The sequence below is a fragment of the Cheilinus undulatus genome, linkage group 6 (assembly GCF_018320785.1).
Source record: "Cheilinus undulatus linkage group 6, ASM1832078v1, whole genome shotgun sequence".
Lineage (NCBI taxonomy): Eukaryota > Metazoa > Chordata > Actinopteri > Labriformes > Labridae > Cheilinus > Cheilinus undulatus.
The window spans coordinates 53,627,727-53,646,705 of NC_054870.1; the positions used below are offsets into that span (position 1 = coordinate 53,627,727).

Sequence of the window (18,979 nt, forward strand, 5' to 3'; positions counted from 1 at the left end):
TTGGAGCGTAACGGTGGGACAGCTCTGCCAGTGATTATTTTAATCTTTGCCATTTCATTTTTTCATCAGCTGTTGTTTAACTGCATTATCTGGCACTGGTATGGAGCAACAGTAGAGCTGTTGTGAAAGGTTTTTGTCATGTTTGCATTTGGACAACTTTCATAAATTAAAGCCATGTTTACATGACGGTTCCTGCCAAGAACAGCAACCTTTTGTTGAATTTATTTGCTGGTTGTGTGCATGACAATGGCATTTTGTGTGCCTGAAAAATTAAAGTTTATAAACAATTCCAGAGTGCAAACTTTTGGAGCTGTTCCCGTCTCTGTCCCCGTGTGAACTGCCAACTTACAGTTCCCTTCAGAAACAAACTTTTCGCACATGCATGCTACAGATCCAGTCTGCAGCCATGACGACTCCCGAGGAACAGTTCCGCTTACTCAGACGACGTTTTCTTCAGATTTACTCATGTTGTACTTTGGGCTCATTTAAAGGAGCAGCACCACGTCTCCCCCCGTCTGCACAAACCCTCGTGTGTTGGCCATTTCTGATGGTTTACACCTCACCACTGTTAGGAGGGAGGGGCCTGCACATCTGCATGTGTGGTTTCATTAGTACCACTAGCAGCCTGGCGAGTACTCAGCAGGGTTTCTGCAGATCCGTGTGCGGGGGGTGTTACCAAACATCGTAGCAAGTGGCGATAAAGATGTTTGAACAGTGTGCAGTTCTACCCAGCGCTCCAGATCATATAATATTTTAAATCTCACAGATATAACTAAAAGTTATGGTTTTAGTTTATTTCATAACTTTGACTTTTTATCTCATATTTTTATCTTTTAGATTCATAATTTTACATTTTAAACCCCATTTTGATCTTTTCTAGTCATGATTTTGAATTTTCTCTCACATTTTAAACCTTTTTAAACTTCTAACTTTGACTTTCATCTCATTTTTAACCTTTTAAACTCATGATTTTTAATTTTTTTCATATTTTGACTTTTAAAACTCATGAATTTGAATTTTATCTCAATTAGACTAACTTAGACTTTTATCACATATTTTGGCCTTTAAACGCATGATTTTTAATCTTATTTCATATTTTGGCTTGTAAAACTCATGAATTTGAAATTTTATCTCATATTTGACCTTTAAAACTTGACTTTTCCCACACTTTGACTGCTGAAAATCTTGAATTTGACTTTTATCTCATATTTTGATTGTTAAAAATCATGGTTTCAGTATTCTATCTCATATTTTTCCCCTTTTAAAAACATTATTTTGACTTTAAATATCATGTTTTTACCTTTAAAACTAGTAAGTTTGACTTTTTATCTTCGATTTTGAGTTTTTAACTCATCATGTTGACCTTTTAATATCAAAATCCTTTAGGTTGACAGTCAGTGGTTAAATGTTGACCCTGTTAGGCCCTCAGGTTAGAACCAAATCCAGAATCTGGCCCAGGCTGTGATTGAGTTTGACATTGGGTTAATAGTTTCGTTTGGTAATATTGAAATAAATGGGACCACATGTCAAATGAATCAGAATGTAGGAGAGTGTACCCCATGTACCCCTGGTTTATGAAGGAGAGATCATAAACCAGGGGTAGGGGTAAAAAGAACAAACTGGACTGTGACTTGGTCCAGTCTAGACTTGAACTGAGCTGCTGCAGCCTCCAAATCCTTGTTTAGGAGCTCCACCAATTATAAAGTGTTTTGGTTGAAGACATGCTGCGGTGATTCACAACCGATCCAATGACTCCAAAAGTCTTCAGAATTTTTTAAAGAAGCAGAAACGGCTGACATAAACTCCTCCATAATCAGATTAACTCTCCCCTCTCCTCCTTCATTCCAATCGCCGAGTTTCTGACCGCGCTCTTCTGGCACTTTCCTTCTCTTTGTCTCTGAGCGAGCATATGGTTGATATTATGAGATCTGAATGTTTGCAGGAAATGAAAAGAACTTACCATTTGCCGTTTCTGTTGGGTAAACACTAACTGTGCCCTGAGCCAAATGTAATGGAGTGGGAGCGCCGCTGACCCCGCAGCTTTCAGGCGTTCCAGATGGAGCTACTGTTAGCACACAGCTAGTGAACGTCTGCAGGAGAACGCCGTCCTCTCCGTGTAAGGCTCCACGATAAGATAGAAATAACCACCTGTCCAAACCACAGAGTCCAGGGCAAAGCAAACAGACACCTTTTGTTTAGTTTTACATGTGAGAGCGCGGCCGCTGACGGATTAGGTGCGGCGAGACGACGGTTAGAGGGCAATGACCTCTGGTCAGCTGTAACCACACCAGAAGATGTGAGACAGAGCTCTGTGTCCTCCTCTACTCTGCTGCAGGACGTGTGGATGAAAGATTATACTGTGTTTTAGATTTTCAAACTTTTCACTGTAAAGAAATAAAAAATGGTCTTCATTATATCAGAAGATAAAGTTCAGTAGGATTCTAGTCTCAATATTTACTGAGTCTTCAGTCCAACTGTCTGGTCTTTACTGTAAAATAGAGCTGGATGCATCAGGATACATCCTGTTTGCCTCCATTTGGAGGTCTTTCAGGCACATCAAACTGAGAGGAGACCCCGGGTAGACCCAGGACCCAGGAGGGATTTATGTATCTCATCTGGATACTTATACTGGATACTGTCAATTGTGCCCTTAATCAGTGGAACTTCCTGAGTTTTTTCACCCCTTTTCAGTAGTCAAAGGCCTTTTCTTTGACATTTTTTCTTTTTGGAACTTAATATGAGCACCAGATCACCTCACGTCAAGTCCATTTTGATGTCTGCAGTACAGTTTGTTTTTGTGCATATGAATCTGTAAAGTCTCTCCTGATGTGAAAGGTGCGTCTATATTATTCACATTTTCATGCTGTTTATTTCCCACTGCACTCTCGGCGTGCTCAGCCCTTTACAGTCATCTGTCCTGGTCTGCAGAGAGCTGCTCCTCTTCTTACAGAATCACTGAAGTCTTACTCTGGAATAAAGCGGCCTCCTCTCTGCAGAGATTCAGTTTTATATAGATCAAAATGCAGACGGAGTATAAAGAGGCTCCTCTGCAGCGGTGCTCATGCCAAAGGTTAAACTCGCTGAAACACTGCATTACTTGTCTGATAAGTCAGTGCACCTGGGGCTCTCACTGGGCATTAGTGAACGTGGGCATTTCCCAGAGTGCATTGTGAGGCCGGATGCCAGAAGAATGATGAGACAGTGAGAGTATCTGTTTACTCTGCACTGTCTGACCTCCTTTTTTATCTCTTCTGCTGATTGTTCTTCTACAGCGGGGTCAGCCGGGGTCTGTGTGCACTGAGATGTAAACAGAAAGTCTCTAATCGGCCCTCCGTGCTGCAGAAACTTCCCCTGCTCGGCCACTCTCTCTTTGGTTTTCTGCTCCTGTGAGGCTTACTGTGGTGAATTATATTTTACTTAAACAATCAATCTGGCACTCAGATACTGACCACACTTAAGTACATGCATCCATTCTACAAACTAATAATCCATCTCCATAACTAGGGCTGGGCAATGAATCAAAAAATAGATTAAATCACAATATGGCCTGCTGCAATTTTCATATTGCAGAAGGTGCAATATTTCTTTGACCTGAAATTTGTGTCAAAATACCAGTTTTAAAGTTTTTTTTGCAGCAGAGATGTTATGCATGACATATGCAATCATTCAGGTGCCATTTTTTAGAATAGTCAACAAAAAATCCTATCTTCTTCATTTTTGTACTTTTTTCTTATTAAATATTTGAATGATAAAATCCTTCAATGCAGTAATTCATGTTCAATTTACAATACGAGTCAAAGTCAACAGAATGAGACACTTTAAAGAATTGTTCAGCCCTTGTTTAGGACAGTAGTTTTAATAACTTTCTTCACCCAAGGCACACCAGATTAAAATGGATATAAAGTAGGCTTTTTACCTCCGCCAAGGAGGTCATGTGATCGGCAGGGTTTGTTAGTTAGTTAGTTTGTTTGTTAGCAACAAAACTCAAAAAGTTGTGGACGAATTTTGATGAAATTTTCAGGAAATGGCAGAAACGGTATGAGGAAGAACTGATTAGATTTTGGGACTGATCCGGATCACCGTCTGGATCCAGGAATTTTTTTAAAGGAATCTGCACTATTGGGAGATAGGGCTAATGGTGGAGGTCTGCGCTGTTACCACTTTACACCAGGAGATGGCGGACATGAGTAACTTCAATCCCAGCAGCACTTTTGGGTGTGTTTCTATTCAAAGTTTTGGAGTTTATAGAGTTTGAAAATATGACAGACGAAAATTTCGGCGTGAGTGTGCAAACGTCATTAGAACAACCTGAGCTTGATTTTATTTTTTAATGTGCGAAAAATTCGGACGAAATAATCAGACCCAGTGTGCAAAGGCCTCAAAAGAAGCATAAGGAGTAATTGATCATTAAATCACAATTAGATTCAGCCTTATTCATAACAACCTGACGTCAGAGCTCACCGTCCCTCCTCTGATTCTACGACGGCTACATCATCAGCAAAAATGACTGAAACGATTTCTACCTAAGTCAATGCTGTCCTTCAGCAGGAAGTAACTGTGCTCACTGTTTTATGTTGGATCAACATGAAGAAGTTTTCTGGCCCATGTAAAACAGTAATGTGGCCAAACACAGTCATTTTCTCACTGCATGTAAACATACTGGCTAAATCAGCTCAGTTTAATCTGTAATTCTTCACCTTAAATCTCCCATAATCCCGTTATAACCTTCAGAGATCTTCAGAGTTGGCTGTGTGAACGTTGTGTTTTTCTTTTTCTCTAATACAGCAGCTGGCTGGGACTCATTTCACCGGTTTCCTGGCGTCCCGCTGAGGGTGTGACCCTCCATTAAAATCGCCCCGCAGGCGTTATCATCACGCCGGGTGTTCGGCTGGTGGTCGGAGCGGTGGGAGGAGCCTGGTGATTGGGTTCTTACAGGATCGTTATCGCTGCGTGCATGAGGAGCAGGCCGCAGCTTTAGCATCAGTGCTAATTTGGGTGTGGGTCGGTGGGAGATTCCTCCTGGAGTGAGGCTGAATGTGGGAGGAGATGAAAGAGGAGGAGATGAATGGTGGGTTTGGTCTTCCTCGCTCCTCGCTCCACGCTCACATGGCGTTCTCTCTGGTTATGGAGGCTCGCTGGGAAGGTGGTGGCCTTGTTTTCCCAGGCCCCGGTGATGAACTCTGGAGGATAACACGGCTCCATTAATTGGTTCTGTGGGTTAATGGCATGAATATCTTTGAGCAGCTTTGGCAAAACTCCCATTCTTCCTTTTTTTAAGCTCACATTCTCCTTGGCTTTAACCCACTTAAGGTAAAGAAGCGCTCCAGTGAAGCAGAAACAGACGAGAGATGCCTGGGCCTTATTACAGCTCCCTCTACATCCTCCCTCCATACTGTCATACTTTTTTTATTCAGCACCTTTAAAACAACACAGTCTCTCTTTTTTTAATGCTAGAGATTCAAAGCTAAGATAGAAAACTTTTAGGAAAGCTGTGTTAGAGGGGAATGACTCCACTGACTCTGCAGGAAAACTCCTGCACACTCATAGACCACGGTTAGTGTTTTTGCATGTTCATACCAAGAACATGTTATTTCACTAAGCACCTCCTGCTGTGAGGTGCATGTGTGAGCATCCAGCCTGGAGAATTCTGAGAATCTGCTGCTCACAGTGAAGGCTTGCAAACGGAGCTCCATGTAGTCTTAAATAAACTCCTCGGAGGCAGAAGCACTAACGCGGCGTTTGGGTGTGATGTGACGGAGAATGTGATTCATTGTTTTGATTGGGACTTTATTGAGGAATCAAATGGCGGCCGCTGAAGCGTAAGGAACGTGCCTTGAGGTTTATTTGCTTTCCGCTTGGATTTTTTTCCTTCCTGCTTGGTAATGATGAACACGGTGTGACACGTCCAAACGTCTCAGAGCTGCAGCCTGTCAAATAAAAGACAAGCAGACAGGTAAGGAGGACGTGGGATAGGGAGAGACGTGAGCGCTCTTAAGAACGCCGTCGCTTCTTAGAGTAATGCAGGATGACTCGGTGTGTGATGAAGGCCGTGAGGTGGAAAATTGCAGTAATCTTCGTGGCCTCTAACCTACACAGCGCCTTAATTTGGCTGCAGGAGGAGAGGATGACTGCAACATGGCTCTGCTTCAGGAGGTCACGGCGTCTTGGGGACGAGGCCAGCTACCACTTCCTGTTTCAGAGAACAGAGGAGCATTAATACGGCTCAATTACAGCGAGGTTTATTAAAGATAATTGAACATAATCACAGGTCTGTGCTGGCCCTGGGGCTCGGGGACGACCAGCGGCTCTGCTGGGGCTAAATAAACATGTTTGACTCTGACCTGAGGGGCAGCGGGCCGGACGCTGAGGAGGACGGCGTGTTTTAGAGGAATGTGAGCGGCACGGCTGGAATACAATCCACTCATTTAAGCACCATTTGCATTCCTTTACCTATAAAATGCTCTTTTCTTAGCTTTCCTAGTGCCACAATAACACAACAGTATCATTAAGATGTGCTGTAATCATGCAGAACGAGCCGACCCACAGAAACATGTGGCTACATCTCTCCTTGAATTACCAAGCACATGCAAATCCTGATATTTTCCTCCCATAATTGTCACTTCTGCGTGACTTCATGCAATTTTAACACACACTTTACTAAACCTTCCAACATCCACTCTCTGCATTAGGCTGCATGGAGTAACCCCGGGTCTAAGACGTGACAAGTTTGGCTTTTCCTCCTACCTGAGAGAGGAATCAGACTCACAAAGGTTTCCAATCAGGAGGATTTTAATGGTTCATGACTTGTTCCCACTTTATCGTGAAGGGCTGTCAGCTCTTAGTGGAGTCATCTTAATAATGTTGTGCACAAAATATTTTCTGCAGCAGACATGAGCTTTAATATCCATAGATGCAGCTCTGTTTGCATAATGGCTCTGTTTACATTCATCTCTTTCTCATACATGCATGTTTCCGCTATTTGTCAAAGCCTTTAGCTCATTTGATCGATCATATAATAAACACGTCTGCTGTGTTTGCATTATTAGAAATGGAGGATTATTATGCAGCTAGTTACACAGTATTACAGGATCAATGCATGCATGCCAAGCACTGATTAGTCAGTCAGTTATCCAATAAGATCAGTAGAAAGTCAAAACATTGATCTGAGATACGGTCTTATTTTGAAATTCCTTTTGCCCAGCTGATGACAGTTTCCACCCAGCTGAGTGACAGCACATTTACAGAAAGGTTCATGTTGGTGCTTCAGACCAGCGTTACTCAACCCTGCTCCACCAACGGGCCAAACTGTTTAGACATACCTTTGAAAGAGCCACAATGTAAGAGGTGGAAAGTGGCAAAAACTGATTAAAGTGGCTATAAATATAAGTAAAAGGTGGCAACAAATAATAGACAAATGGGCAAAAAAGTGGCAACAAGGGGCAAAAAGTAGCAAAGTGGGCATTAAACAGCAAAAAGTGGATAACAGAGAGTAAAAGTGGCAGAACAGGGCAGAAATTGGCAAAAATGGGTGACAATGTAACCAAAAAATGACTAACAGGTGGCAAATAGGACCAAAAACAGCAAAAACATGGCAAAAATGAGTGCAAAAGTGAATAAAATGGGCAAAACTGTGGAAAAATGATAGAAAAGCAGCAAAGAATGGCAAGAATACAGAAAACATTGGGATATAACGGCAAAACAGGGCTTGAATTGGCAAAAAGTGGCCAAAAATGGCAAAAAAATTGCAAATTGCAAAAAGCAGGATAAAAGAGGCAAAACACAGTTGGCAAAAATGGGATAGAAGCAGTAAAAATGGTAAAAATAGGTGAAAAGAGATGGCAAATAAACTTAAAGCAGATATAAAAAGTACCATGGAAAAATGAAACTAAAATCACACTTGAAGTCAAAATATCTCACTTCAGTGCTCTTCCAAAGCTCGAGGATCGGCTGCTGGTCGTTTTTGGCGGAACTATTATCACAATGATTCCGACTTTCCAGCGTGCCGATCCTTCCTGTGCTCGTTGGTCCAGTAAGACTTTGTTTTGTGATTCCAGTGATTTTTTGGACTTCGTGCGGTGATGAAGGAGATCTCCATGGAGCGTGTCGGAGCGGGCTGACATGGTGGCGTGCTCTGGTGAAAATAGCCTCTCAGTGATAAAGCATTAATCTCCAGTGGTGGACAGATCACGCTCACTTCTCTGACAGCGTATTAATATCTGCCCAGCTTTAATCAGGCCACCGTGTCAGGAGTATTTTAGGAGCTTCTCCTCTCTGGATGAAGCCATGGAAGACAGAACATCCAACATCTGAGACACAGAAAGAGTTCATTACTGTAATTAGGCCTCTCCTCTCTCCCCCGTCCTCCATGTCCGCCTTGTGTCTTCAACAGCCATAATGGCGATGCATTACTGTGGTAATAATGGCCTGTTGGCAAAGGTCCCGCCCTCCCTCCATCTGCTGCCTCCTTCAAACACAGAGAGGACAGAAAACAGCCTCCTCCAGGTCAGACTCGTTCTGCTGACCACGGCGCTTCGGGCCCGCTTGCCTGGTCGGGGGGCGGACGGGGAGTGAGACGTTCCACAACTGTGTTCATTAATCACTGTCGCAGAGAGAGCAGCTAATAGACGGCAGGAGACCACCATGTTCTCTGGTTTATCCTCCGCCGTCCTGGACGCTCACCCTCCTCTGACCTCCTGGAGGAGCACAAACACGGAGAGGACGGAGTGAGAGAACGTAAACACAGCGACTGCTGCTTCTGTTTGGATTCTGAACCTACCAGGATTCTGTAACACAGCCGGGAATGAAAACACTCAAAGCCATGCAGACCCAGGTCATCCACAGCGTTCAGAGCGTGTCAGCCCAGGTCTCCTGTACTCTAAGGCCACCTGATAGTCTCAGCCAGGCACTAGGACCTGGAAATATGGAGCACGACTCACAATACATCAATATGTCTGGATGTTTCTTCTTCTTTTAAAAGTCAGAATTAGTCGTCACTAAACCAGAAATAAGACCTTTGATATGATTCTAGTGGGACTGTCAAAGGATTAAAATCAGCAAAAAATGGTGGGAATAATGAACAGAGAATGGCAAAATGGGAAAAAGAGGGCATTTAAGGCAGCTTAAATGGTAGAAAAGTGGCACAGAGAGGGGCAAAAAGCTGCAAAAACCAGCATAAAAGAGGCAAAAATGTGTTAAAGTGGCACAGAGAGGGGCAAAAAGCTGCAAAAACCAGCATAAAAGAGGCAAAAATGTGTTAAAGTGGCACAGAGAGCGGCAAAAAGCTGCAAAAACCAGCATAAAAGAGGCAAAACTGGTGAAAATGTGGCACCAAAGAAGTGGAAAAATGTGTTAAAAGCAGGATAAATTGATTAAAAGTGGCAAAAAATTGAACAGAGGGACCAAAACATTACAAATAAGGGCAATGGAAATGTACAGAAAACAGATTGACATCAAGTTTGGCAAATAAAGCCTGCTGTAGAAGTCTGTGAAACAAACTGATTAAGGTGGCTTGCAATGGATAATTTCTGATGAAGTTTCCCTTCTTTAAGGTTTTCTGGGGGAATAATTGAGACACAAAAGAGCCACAGATGAGCCATGCGTTGAGTATCACTCATCTAAATACTGTGCAGTGAGGTAGTGGCCCCTAGGTGAGAGAATATCTCCTTTTCCTCCCCCAGTATGAGCAGAGATCAGTCTCGGTGTGTTGGTGATGACATTTCTCTGCCTTTTCCAGCAGCGTGACGCTGAGGACAGAGAGGAGCCGCTCATGCCGGGGCTACAGTTTGTCACTTTCTTTGTTCCTCCTCTTCTCAGTCACCCGTTAAAGCCTGGACGTGAATGTCACCATTGATAAAGCCGTTTGCACAGGTGGCACATTTTCGCCGTCACCGCCTCTGATCGCGAGTGTGAACAGACGGCGTTCAGTCAACAGGACGTGACATTTGGGCGTCTGTCAGTGACAGACAACCATAATCTGAGGTGGGGAGACACCTGAGATTAGCTTTGGTTGAACTGATGGACCAAATATAAGAGGACATGCCTGAATCTTTGTCTGACTGCTGGAGATCAGTCTTTGATGAAATGAGGACAGATGGTTTGGTCTTCTTCAGTGATGGTGAATCTTCCTTTGGCCTTCTCAGACAGACGTCCGTATTAAAGCTGAGACGCGTCTCCTTTGTTCAGCCTCCATAGCTGGACTGACTTCCATTATTCATCATTCTCCAACTTTAGCAGACAAACATATTTCCCTGAACACTTCTCCAGACTCGGCTCTTCATTATGCATTCACATGACACAACACGACACTGAGGGTCCTCTCTGAGCCTCCTGTCACATACACAGCCACTGCATGAACCGCAGCAGCCGTAACAGGAGAGACGAGCTGTGGTGAGTTTGACACGAGTGTAACTGAGAACATATCATTATCAATCTTCTTCTGCACATTTGGGTCATGCATGCATTAACCTGCATGTGGCCCAGGCAGCAGCGGCAGCATGATTTAATATTACAATGTTTGATCCCCAGTGCATTTCGTCGGGACTGGCTGGTAGCTAATCTTGATGTGGCCCACATTTCCATCCCAAAATAGTCCTCCCTCCTCCGAAGCATTAAATGGGAAATGTAAACAGTTGTCTGGGAACAGAAGCGATCGTATTAAAGGCCGTGTGGAAAGAGCTGGGCAGAGCGGGGAAAACCAGAAAGAACTTCATCCTGTTCACAGCGAAACCTTCTCAAAGTTCTCTTTTAAAGGGCTTATCATTCTTCCTTCAGCCTCAGATTGACTTTAGTTCCTTCTAGGGTTGTCATGTTGCTAGAACCTTTAACTTTAACCTGATCCTGGTTTAAATCAAACTTTGATTCCACGGCTGCAGGAACAGAGCAGAAATCATAGGCAGCCAAACATTAGATAGTTTAATTTTGATGACCAGGAAATGCAAATAAACTTCCAGTGAACAGTCAGAAAGTTTTCAGACTAGGGCTGAAAGATTTGGGAAAAGAATCTAATGACATTTTTCCTTAATATTGTGATTGCAATTTGATATGCAGCTATCCCTTAAGTTCCTCAGATTATGTATTTTCTAATAAACACAATCAATAAATCATTCTGTATTCCAACCAGCACATTATGAGACTAAACAAGGGCTGAATAATAGCATCTTCTTATTTAAAGTAAAGTTGAAGAACATCCCAGAAACACTGGCGTGTATAGTGTAGGTTCTAGAACATGTGGTGTGGAAACTACAGCAGTCACCAAGGCTTTCACTACCTTCTCCTCCTCCAGGACTTTCTCGTGCTTATACCACCACTACTTCCACTACTTCTACTACTGTTTGCCACTTGAGCTCTGCTCATTTGCATTATTGATGTTCTACTTTCCTCCTGGTTTTGCGTCTTATTTCTCCCTCCTATTTTGTGTCTTTTTGCCTCAGTTCTTTTAACCAGGCCTCCGTCACAACATCCCCTTTGTTTGAATGAATTGTGTTGTCCAAGTAAAGGTGAAAGAATTTAAAAGTAAGCCAAAATCCTGTAGAATGAGGCTATTCATCTCTGGGATGTGTAGGTTTCCTCGTTAAGTCATAGAGGGGTCGTCACATGAGGACAAATGAGGCTCTGAAGAACAAGAAAAAGGCATTTAGGTCAGAGTGGAAGCTCCCCGTGTGTTCTGCGTGGTGGAGTGGTGTGACTCCATGCAGAAGGGAGGATTTCAGAGTAACACCTTCAGTCTTTAATCCCAGAGGACCCAACATCAGGAAAGATCGATACTGCTTCCTAGAGGTCCTTGGTTCATGGCCAGTCCAGTCTCTGGTTTTAAAGCATCTTTGAGTCAAAGTTAATGCTGAATGGTTTAGAAAAACTAAATGATCCAGTAGAGCTGTGGATGAAAGCAGCACATGATCCTGATGATCTGCACCCCAGTATACCCTAACCCTAACCCAGCCCTGTGATTGACCAGTGAACGCTGCCTCTCGCCCAGAGACAGCTGGGATTGGCTCCAGCCTCATAGGCAATCTAGATCAGTGTTTCCCAGACCGTTTCTCCTGGTGGTCCACTTTTTAGGAGGTACGATCCATCCTGACTCAGTCCAAACTGGCCTGATCCTTTAACTATAAGGCAGTTTAGTTGTGCATAAATAATGTTTTTCATTACTGTAATCCTGCCTCTACTCCATGGTTTCGTTTTTAAGACAGGCCATTGTGGAATATGTTTGACCAAACTATCACAGCTTTATTTTCTGCACGTTATTGCATATCAGAACTGCGACTGTGCCGTCCTTGGCTGGTTCGGTTGAGATTAAGACTGGTGCTAGCTTGGCTGGTGATTCCTGTTTAATGTGCATGGAAGGAGCCACCTCCCTTTTGTCACACAGGCTGTGTCGGGGTGCTTGGCCCTTTGGACCTTCAGTCTCAAATCTCTGTCTGTTCTGAGATTGCCAAAGTAAGTTTTGCACATAAAACCTGAAATCATGGTTAAAGCACCTATAAACATAGTTCACATGATGTTGTTTTGGGAAGAATAACCTGCACAGGAGCTACAGGGAGGAAAGGTAGGGAACCACTGGTCTAGATTACAGATGACTTCACTTGCAAATCCTGAAGGAGCAGCAGATTTTCTTGCAGACGATGCGACGTTAAGAGAATCTTCTGTGCATATTTATGTCTGCACATCACCTCGCAAAGCACTGCTCTCCTTGGAAGCAAGGTTTCTGTCAGGATTCTTAAACTTGAATGACTTTTTAGACAACAAAACATGCAAAGGAAATAGAAAACTTTGTTCACAGAAATCCTGAAATAGATGCGTGGTTCGTGCATGTTTATATTCAGCAGCATGCAGCTGTTTCAACAAGTTCTTGTTTTATATTTGAACAAATTTGGAGCTAGGTGAGTTGAAGTTTATATTATTACGGGGGTATTAAACTCAATCACAGCAGGGGCCGGATTCTGATTTGGGTCTAACCTGAGGGCCTAGCAGGGTCAATATTTAACCAGAAAATGTCAACCTTGTTTTCACCAGAATGGAATTAACAACTTAGCACTGATTATGAATGATTTTGATATTAAAAAGTCAACATAAGTCTAAAGGCACAAAATCTGAGAGAAAGAATTCAAACTTATTGGTTCAAAAGGTAAAAACATGACATTTAAAGACAAAATAATATATTTTAAAGGCACATATATAAGATAGAAATTTGATATCATGATTTTTGATGGAGAAATTAGAGATAAAAGTCAAAATCATGAATTTAAAAGGTCAAATATGGGATAACATTCAAAATCGTGAGTTTTAAAGGTCAAAACAATTAGATAAAATTCTTAATCATTAGTTTTAATGGTTAAAATAAGATTTAAAAGTCAAAGTTAGGAGTTGAAAATGTCCAAATGTGGGCAAAAAGTCAAAATCCTGAGTTTTGAAAGTAAAAACATTGAACAAAATGTAAAATTCTTAATCTGAAAGGTCAAAATAGAAGAGAAAAGTCAAAATTATGGGATGAAAAGGTCAAAATATGAGATAGAATTCAAAATCATTAGTTTTAATGGTCAAAATATGAGATAAAATAAATCGTGATGTTTTTTAAAGATCAAACTTCTACTTCATACTTTATATTGTGATTCTAAAAGGTCAAAATATAAGACAGAAAGTTTAAACCTTAACTTTGAGTCAGAATTGTGAGATACAACATTAAAAATATGAAATAAAAAAACAAATTTCTTTTCCATGTTCCTGACTTTAATCACATTATCTCTTTATTATTTGTTGTTTTTACGACTCATCGGTGATATTATTATAAATCATCCAGGTTAAGTTCACATTTTTGTACTGGAGGAAACCTGCAGACCTCAGACTGGGTGGGCCGTTCTAGGATGTGATCTGATGGGCCGGGTATAACTGCACCACGGGCCGGATTTGGCCCCCGAGCCTTGAGTTTGACACCCCTGTATTATTTGATGGAACTGAAGCTGACAGTATTTTTCCTTTCAGTCCTCATTTCCACCATGAAAAGGGCTGTGACCGTTATTATAGCAGGGGTCATCAAGAACATCTGAAAAGGGGCCAGATTTAGTCTTGAGAGAAACTCTGGGGGCCGGGCTTAAATAAATAAGTTAAATAAGTATTTTGGTCTGATTGAAATATTGTTGTATTTTCACTACCAGTGAGATCTTTCCCTGTTATCTAGAATGCAACAGGACGCAAGGAGACAGGCCTGACAACAGAACTGGACCCTGAAAATCCCAGAGAATGGGCCCTCCACAGCTGTGATTTAGCACCAGTATTAACACATTTTGATACTTTTAACCGCTTTTTGATACTTTTTGCCTCTTGTTGCCTGTTTAACTCTATTTTTGCAAGATTTTAACCCTTTTTGAACACTTCTCCTACAAGTTTTATCCCCTTTGTGCCACTTTTATCCATTTTCCCACTTTTTAACCCCTTTTCATTACATTTTTTTCAACAACTCTTGCAACTTTAAAACCAATTTTTGCCACTTTTAACCCATTTTGATACTTTTTGCCTCTTTAACACAATTTTTGACATTCTTTAACCCATTTAAACCACTTTTCCTGCATGTTTTATCCCCTTTGTGCCACTCTTTTATACATTTTTGCCACTTTTCTTATATTTTTGCCCACTTTCTATGACTTCTTGTTGCACTTTTTTTAATCATTTGTAACCAATTTTTGATACTTTTTGCCCCTTTTTTCCTCTTTTACCAATTTTGCCACATTTAAACCTCTTTTCACAACTTTTTCTGCCAATTTTTACCCCTTTGTGACACTTATCACCCATTTTTGCTACTCTTTAACCCCTTTTCACCACTTGATCTGGTCATTTTTGCAGCACTTCTGCAAACCTTAACCTTATTTTTAAATATGTAATATTTATGACAGTAAATTTCTGTAAAAACAGATCAAACGTTAAGTCTAAAACTATTTCAATGTTAATTGAAATAGCTGCAGACATTTAAAGCCAAAAGTTACTCCTAAAACCACAACATCTTCTTTTCCTCTTTTTCTGAATTTAATGATCTTTCCAGGGCCAGACAGGAGGCTTTGGGGGGCCTGATATGGCCCCCGGGCCACCAGTTGATGATCAGTGTATTATTGTCTTCATATCCTGCACATTTTAAACCACATCAGTAATCCCAGTGCAAGAGCATCTCTGCTGTCCAGCCTCATGACTAAACCGGCACCCTGTTAAAGTAGGAGAGATAATCTCAAAGAAACTCAGAGTCAGATACCAGTGGAAACCCTGTGAGTTTACTGCATGATTATATCTGATTAGCCTTGGTGTGATCCTCCTCTCCATCCTCACATGTCTGAGTTCATGAATAAAACTACTGACATCAGCATTTTTCTGTTTGTTGTGACTCCAGTGAAACTAAACTGAAGAAAGTTTCAGCCTCTGTCTTCTCAAATTAGAGTTGCTGGTTGAACTCTAACCCCATGTTCCAGCAAACTACGGCCATTATGTTTGCTTCTGTTGCTCACTTTGCTTCGCTGGGTTCTTGTTAGTCTTCCTCCGAACTGCATCAGATAAAAGGTAAAGTGGCGTTGGCGTCCAATATGCAAAACTATCCATGCTGCATAATTTGCAGGCTGCTGACGCTGAGAGCAGTTGGATCAGATATCGCTACATGTGAACATTTAGCTGAACATCTGCCTCTTGTTGCTGTAATTTGCTTCAGCACCATCTGTTAGGCCCTGCCTAGAAGCAGCAACAAAGATATACATCTATCTGGTTATAAACCCATAATGGCACCGGCTCCTCTCAAGTACAACAATTAGCCCAATTCGATGATATGCTCGACATAATTTGAATACTAATGCAGCCCAACGTGCTGCTCAGTGGTCGGCTAGAATGAGAAAACAGTTAACGTGTAAAGTAGGTCAGCAGCGGGATCGCTTTTAGGGCGGACTGAGTTGGTTTGGGGTCGTTTTGATGAGTGGAAGGAGGTTTTTACCACGGACAAAGTGCTGCTGAGTTTGAAGACAAAAGAGAGATGCTGCTGCGTCACATACAGGTGCTCTCTGGAAACTCTGGGTTTGCTTTGCTCATCCTGGATTCATGGAGCCACCCTCCACATGATGAGCTGCATGTTTACCATGCTGTGAATAAAAAATCCCTGACATAGTTTTGACCTGTTTCGCTCCTCTGGTATTTTTTTAACCAGAGTCTCTCCTAAACTTGTTGTCTTAAATAGCTCGTAAATCATCGACGCTGTGGAGCACAGTCAAGCTTTAAACATCCTTTCCTTCAGGACAGCCTGGGCTTTAGGAACATATCAGCTGGAGTTATGTCACTGAATTTTTAGAGAAGTTATTGGACTATAAAGACAAAATAAAAGACAGACATATTTTGACCTATAAAACTCACAATCTAAAATGTTAACTCATATTTTGACTTTTAACTCATGATTTAATTTTTATATCATATTTTGACATTGTAAATGAAGTATTTTTCTTTTTACATCATATTTTGACATTTTAGACTCCCAATTTTAAATTGAAGTCATATTTTAACCTTTGAAGTCATCATTTTGAATTCTAGCTCATATTTTGACGTTTTCCACTCCTCATTTTGCCTTTTTTATCCCATATTTGACCTTTAAAACTCACAGTTTAAAATTTTAACTCATTTTTTGACTTTAAAACTCATAATTTCAAACTTTTTCTCATTTTTTGACTTTTTAAAAATTTTTTATATCATATTTTGACCTTTTCCTCTCCAAATTTTAAATTAAAGTCTTATTTTTAACCTATTTAGTCATGATTTTGAATCCTAGGTCATATTTTGACATTTTCAACTCATAATTTTGGCTTTTAATCCCATATTTTGAACTATCAGACTTACAATTTAAAATTTTAACTCATATTTTGACTTTAAAACTCATAATTTGAATTTTCCGTGGTAGTTTAGGTGCACCATTTTAGATTCTAAGTCATATTTTTGCCTTAAAAACATGATTGTGAGGAGAGATGCTGCTGCGTCACATACAGGTGCTCTTTGGAAACTTTGGGTTTGCTTTGCTCATCCTGGATTCATGCAGCCACCCCTCCACATGATGATCTGTGAATAGAAATATCTCTGTTGGAGTTTAAGCCCACTTGGTGTGATCTAACAGTCCTCCTGTTTGTGTTTCTGTCCCGCAGATTCGACCCCGTCAGCTGTCGTTTACCGTTGGCGGCACGCTGTGAGGAAAGGCTCCCCTCAGCCCCGCCTCCTCAGACACTCGTCCTTGACATCCAAATGCTGCGTGTCGATCGTCGAGCCGGCCGCCTTCTGTGAGTTATGACGACGGCTGCTCCATTGACTCAGGAAAGAGGCTCCTCCTCCGCCCAGCACTGAGAAACATCACATGATGTAATGAAGACGGGTCTGCTCTTCAAAGAGTCCGCCAGCAGGATATGAGTATTTTGAGCCCTGTGACGGATAACAAATCAAACCTTGTGGGAATTGTGGGAGGCCCAGAAGAATTCTCCAGAGTCATGCAGTCAGAGGAGCTGTTCAGCAGGAAACTCAAAGCTCTGAACGGCAGCATGGGACCACCAGTCGCCAACATGCAGGGGAAACCCGACGTCAGCGGGAAAACAAACGGGACTCCAGCCATGCCTAAAATGGGCGTCAGGGCCAGGGTGACAGAGTGGCCGCCGAGGAAAGACGGATGGGACGGGCGTTCCCCGAACTATCAAAGTGTGATCCCTGTGTTCCAGAACGGGCAGCAGGAACACGTGGAAATATTAGAGCAGGAACCGGTGTGCGTGGAGGTGGACTACTCGGATAAATACACGCTGAGTGACCTGCTCAGCCACTCCCCGCTGAAGGGTCTCCATCCCATCCGCCAGCGCAGTAACAGCGACGTAACCATCAGCGACATCGACTCTGAGGACATCATGGACCAGAACGCCGTCAATCCAAACACGGGGGCCTCGCTGCACCGGGAGTACGGCAGCACGTCCTCCATCGACCGACAAGGCCTGAGCGGGGACGGCTTCTTCACGATGCTGAGGGGCTACAGAGTGGACACCCTGGACCACCGCAGCATACCCCCCTTAGGGTTCCCTGAGCTGTTACGCTGCGACACCTCGCTCTCCCCAAGCCTGCAAACAGCAGCCCAGATCGCTCGGGGGGAGATTGTCCACATTCCAGGATACGACTACATAGACAGCTCCCTCCTGTACAGCCGCGAGCGGGAGAAGTCCTTCATGAGGCGACTTAAATCAGAATCATCAGAGACGTCTTTGTTCAGAAAACTTCGGACCATAAAGAGCGAGAGCGACGCCCTGCGGCTGTCAATAGAGGAGGACCGACGGCCACTCAGCTTCCAGAAATGTTTCGCTCACTACGACGTCCAGAGCGTCCTCTTCAATATCAGCGAGGCCGTCGCCAGCAGAGCCAACCTGAGCCAGAGGAAGAACACCACGACTGGGGCGTCAGCGGCCTCGGCAGGACCCGGAGCTGTTGGAATACCAGGAGGCGGAGTCGGGCCTGGACCTGGAGTGGTGACGGAGATCGGAGCAGCTGGATGTAGCAGCGGAAATGCCCCCATGTTTGAGTCTCCTCTGGGCAGCAGGGAGGACCTGAACCCCAAAGAGAACCTGGACGCTGATGAAGGCGACGGGAAGAGCAGCTCTTTGGTGCTGAGCTGTCCGCACTTTCGGAATGAGATCGGCGGCGAGGGCGAGAGGAGGATCTCGCTCTCCAGAGCCAACAGTTCAAACTACAGCGGCCTATCAGAGAGCTGCTCTTTTGAATCATCTTTGAGTTCTCACTGCACCAACGCTGGGGTGTCTGTGCTGGAAGTACCCAGAGAAAACCAGCCGATCCACCGGGAGAAGGTCAAGCGCTACATCATCGAGCACATCGACCTTGGAGCGTACTACTACCACAAGTACTTCTATGGAAAAGGTAAGAGTACCTCTTTGTTCACTAGGCCCAGGTTCTCCATGGTGCATGCCAGGCCTGAGCACGGATAAGTGAGCTC

The 18,979-nt window shown here is 42.8% G+C and overlaps 1 protein-coding gene across 3 annotated transcripts in view; it reads left to right on the forward strand.

Moving 5' to 3' along the window:
* The window catches only part of LOC121510992 (signal-induced proliferation-associated 1-like protein 2), a 211,792-nt gene that overhangs the window by 59,855 nt on the left and 132,958 nt on the right, over positions 1–18,979 (forward strand). For all 3 annotated transcript variants that reach the window (XM_041789446.1, XM_041789447.1, XM_041789448.1), the window contains exon 3: positions 17,148–18,903. In XM_041789446.1, the coding sequence (XP_041645380.1) occupies positions 17,403–18,903 (1,501 nt within the window). In that variant the 5' untranslated portion in view covers positions 17,148–17,402. The remainder of the gene's footprint in view (positions 1–17,147; positions 18,904–18,979) is intronic.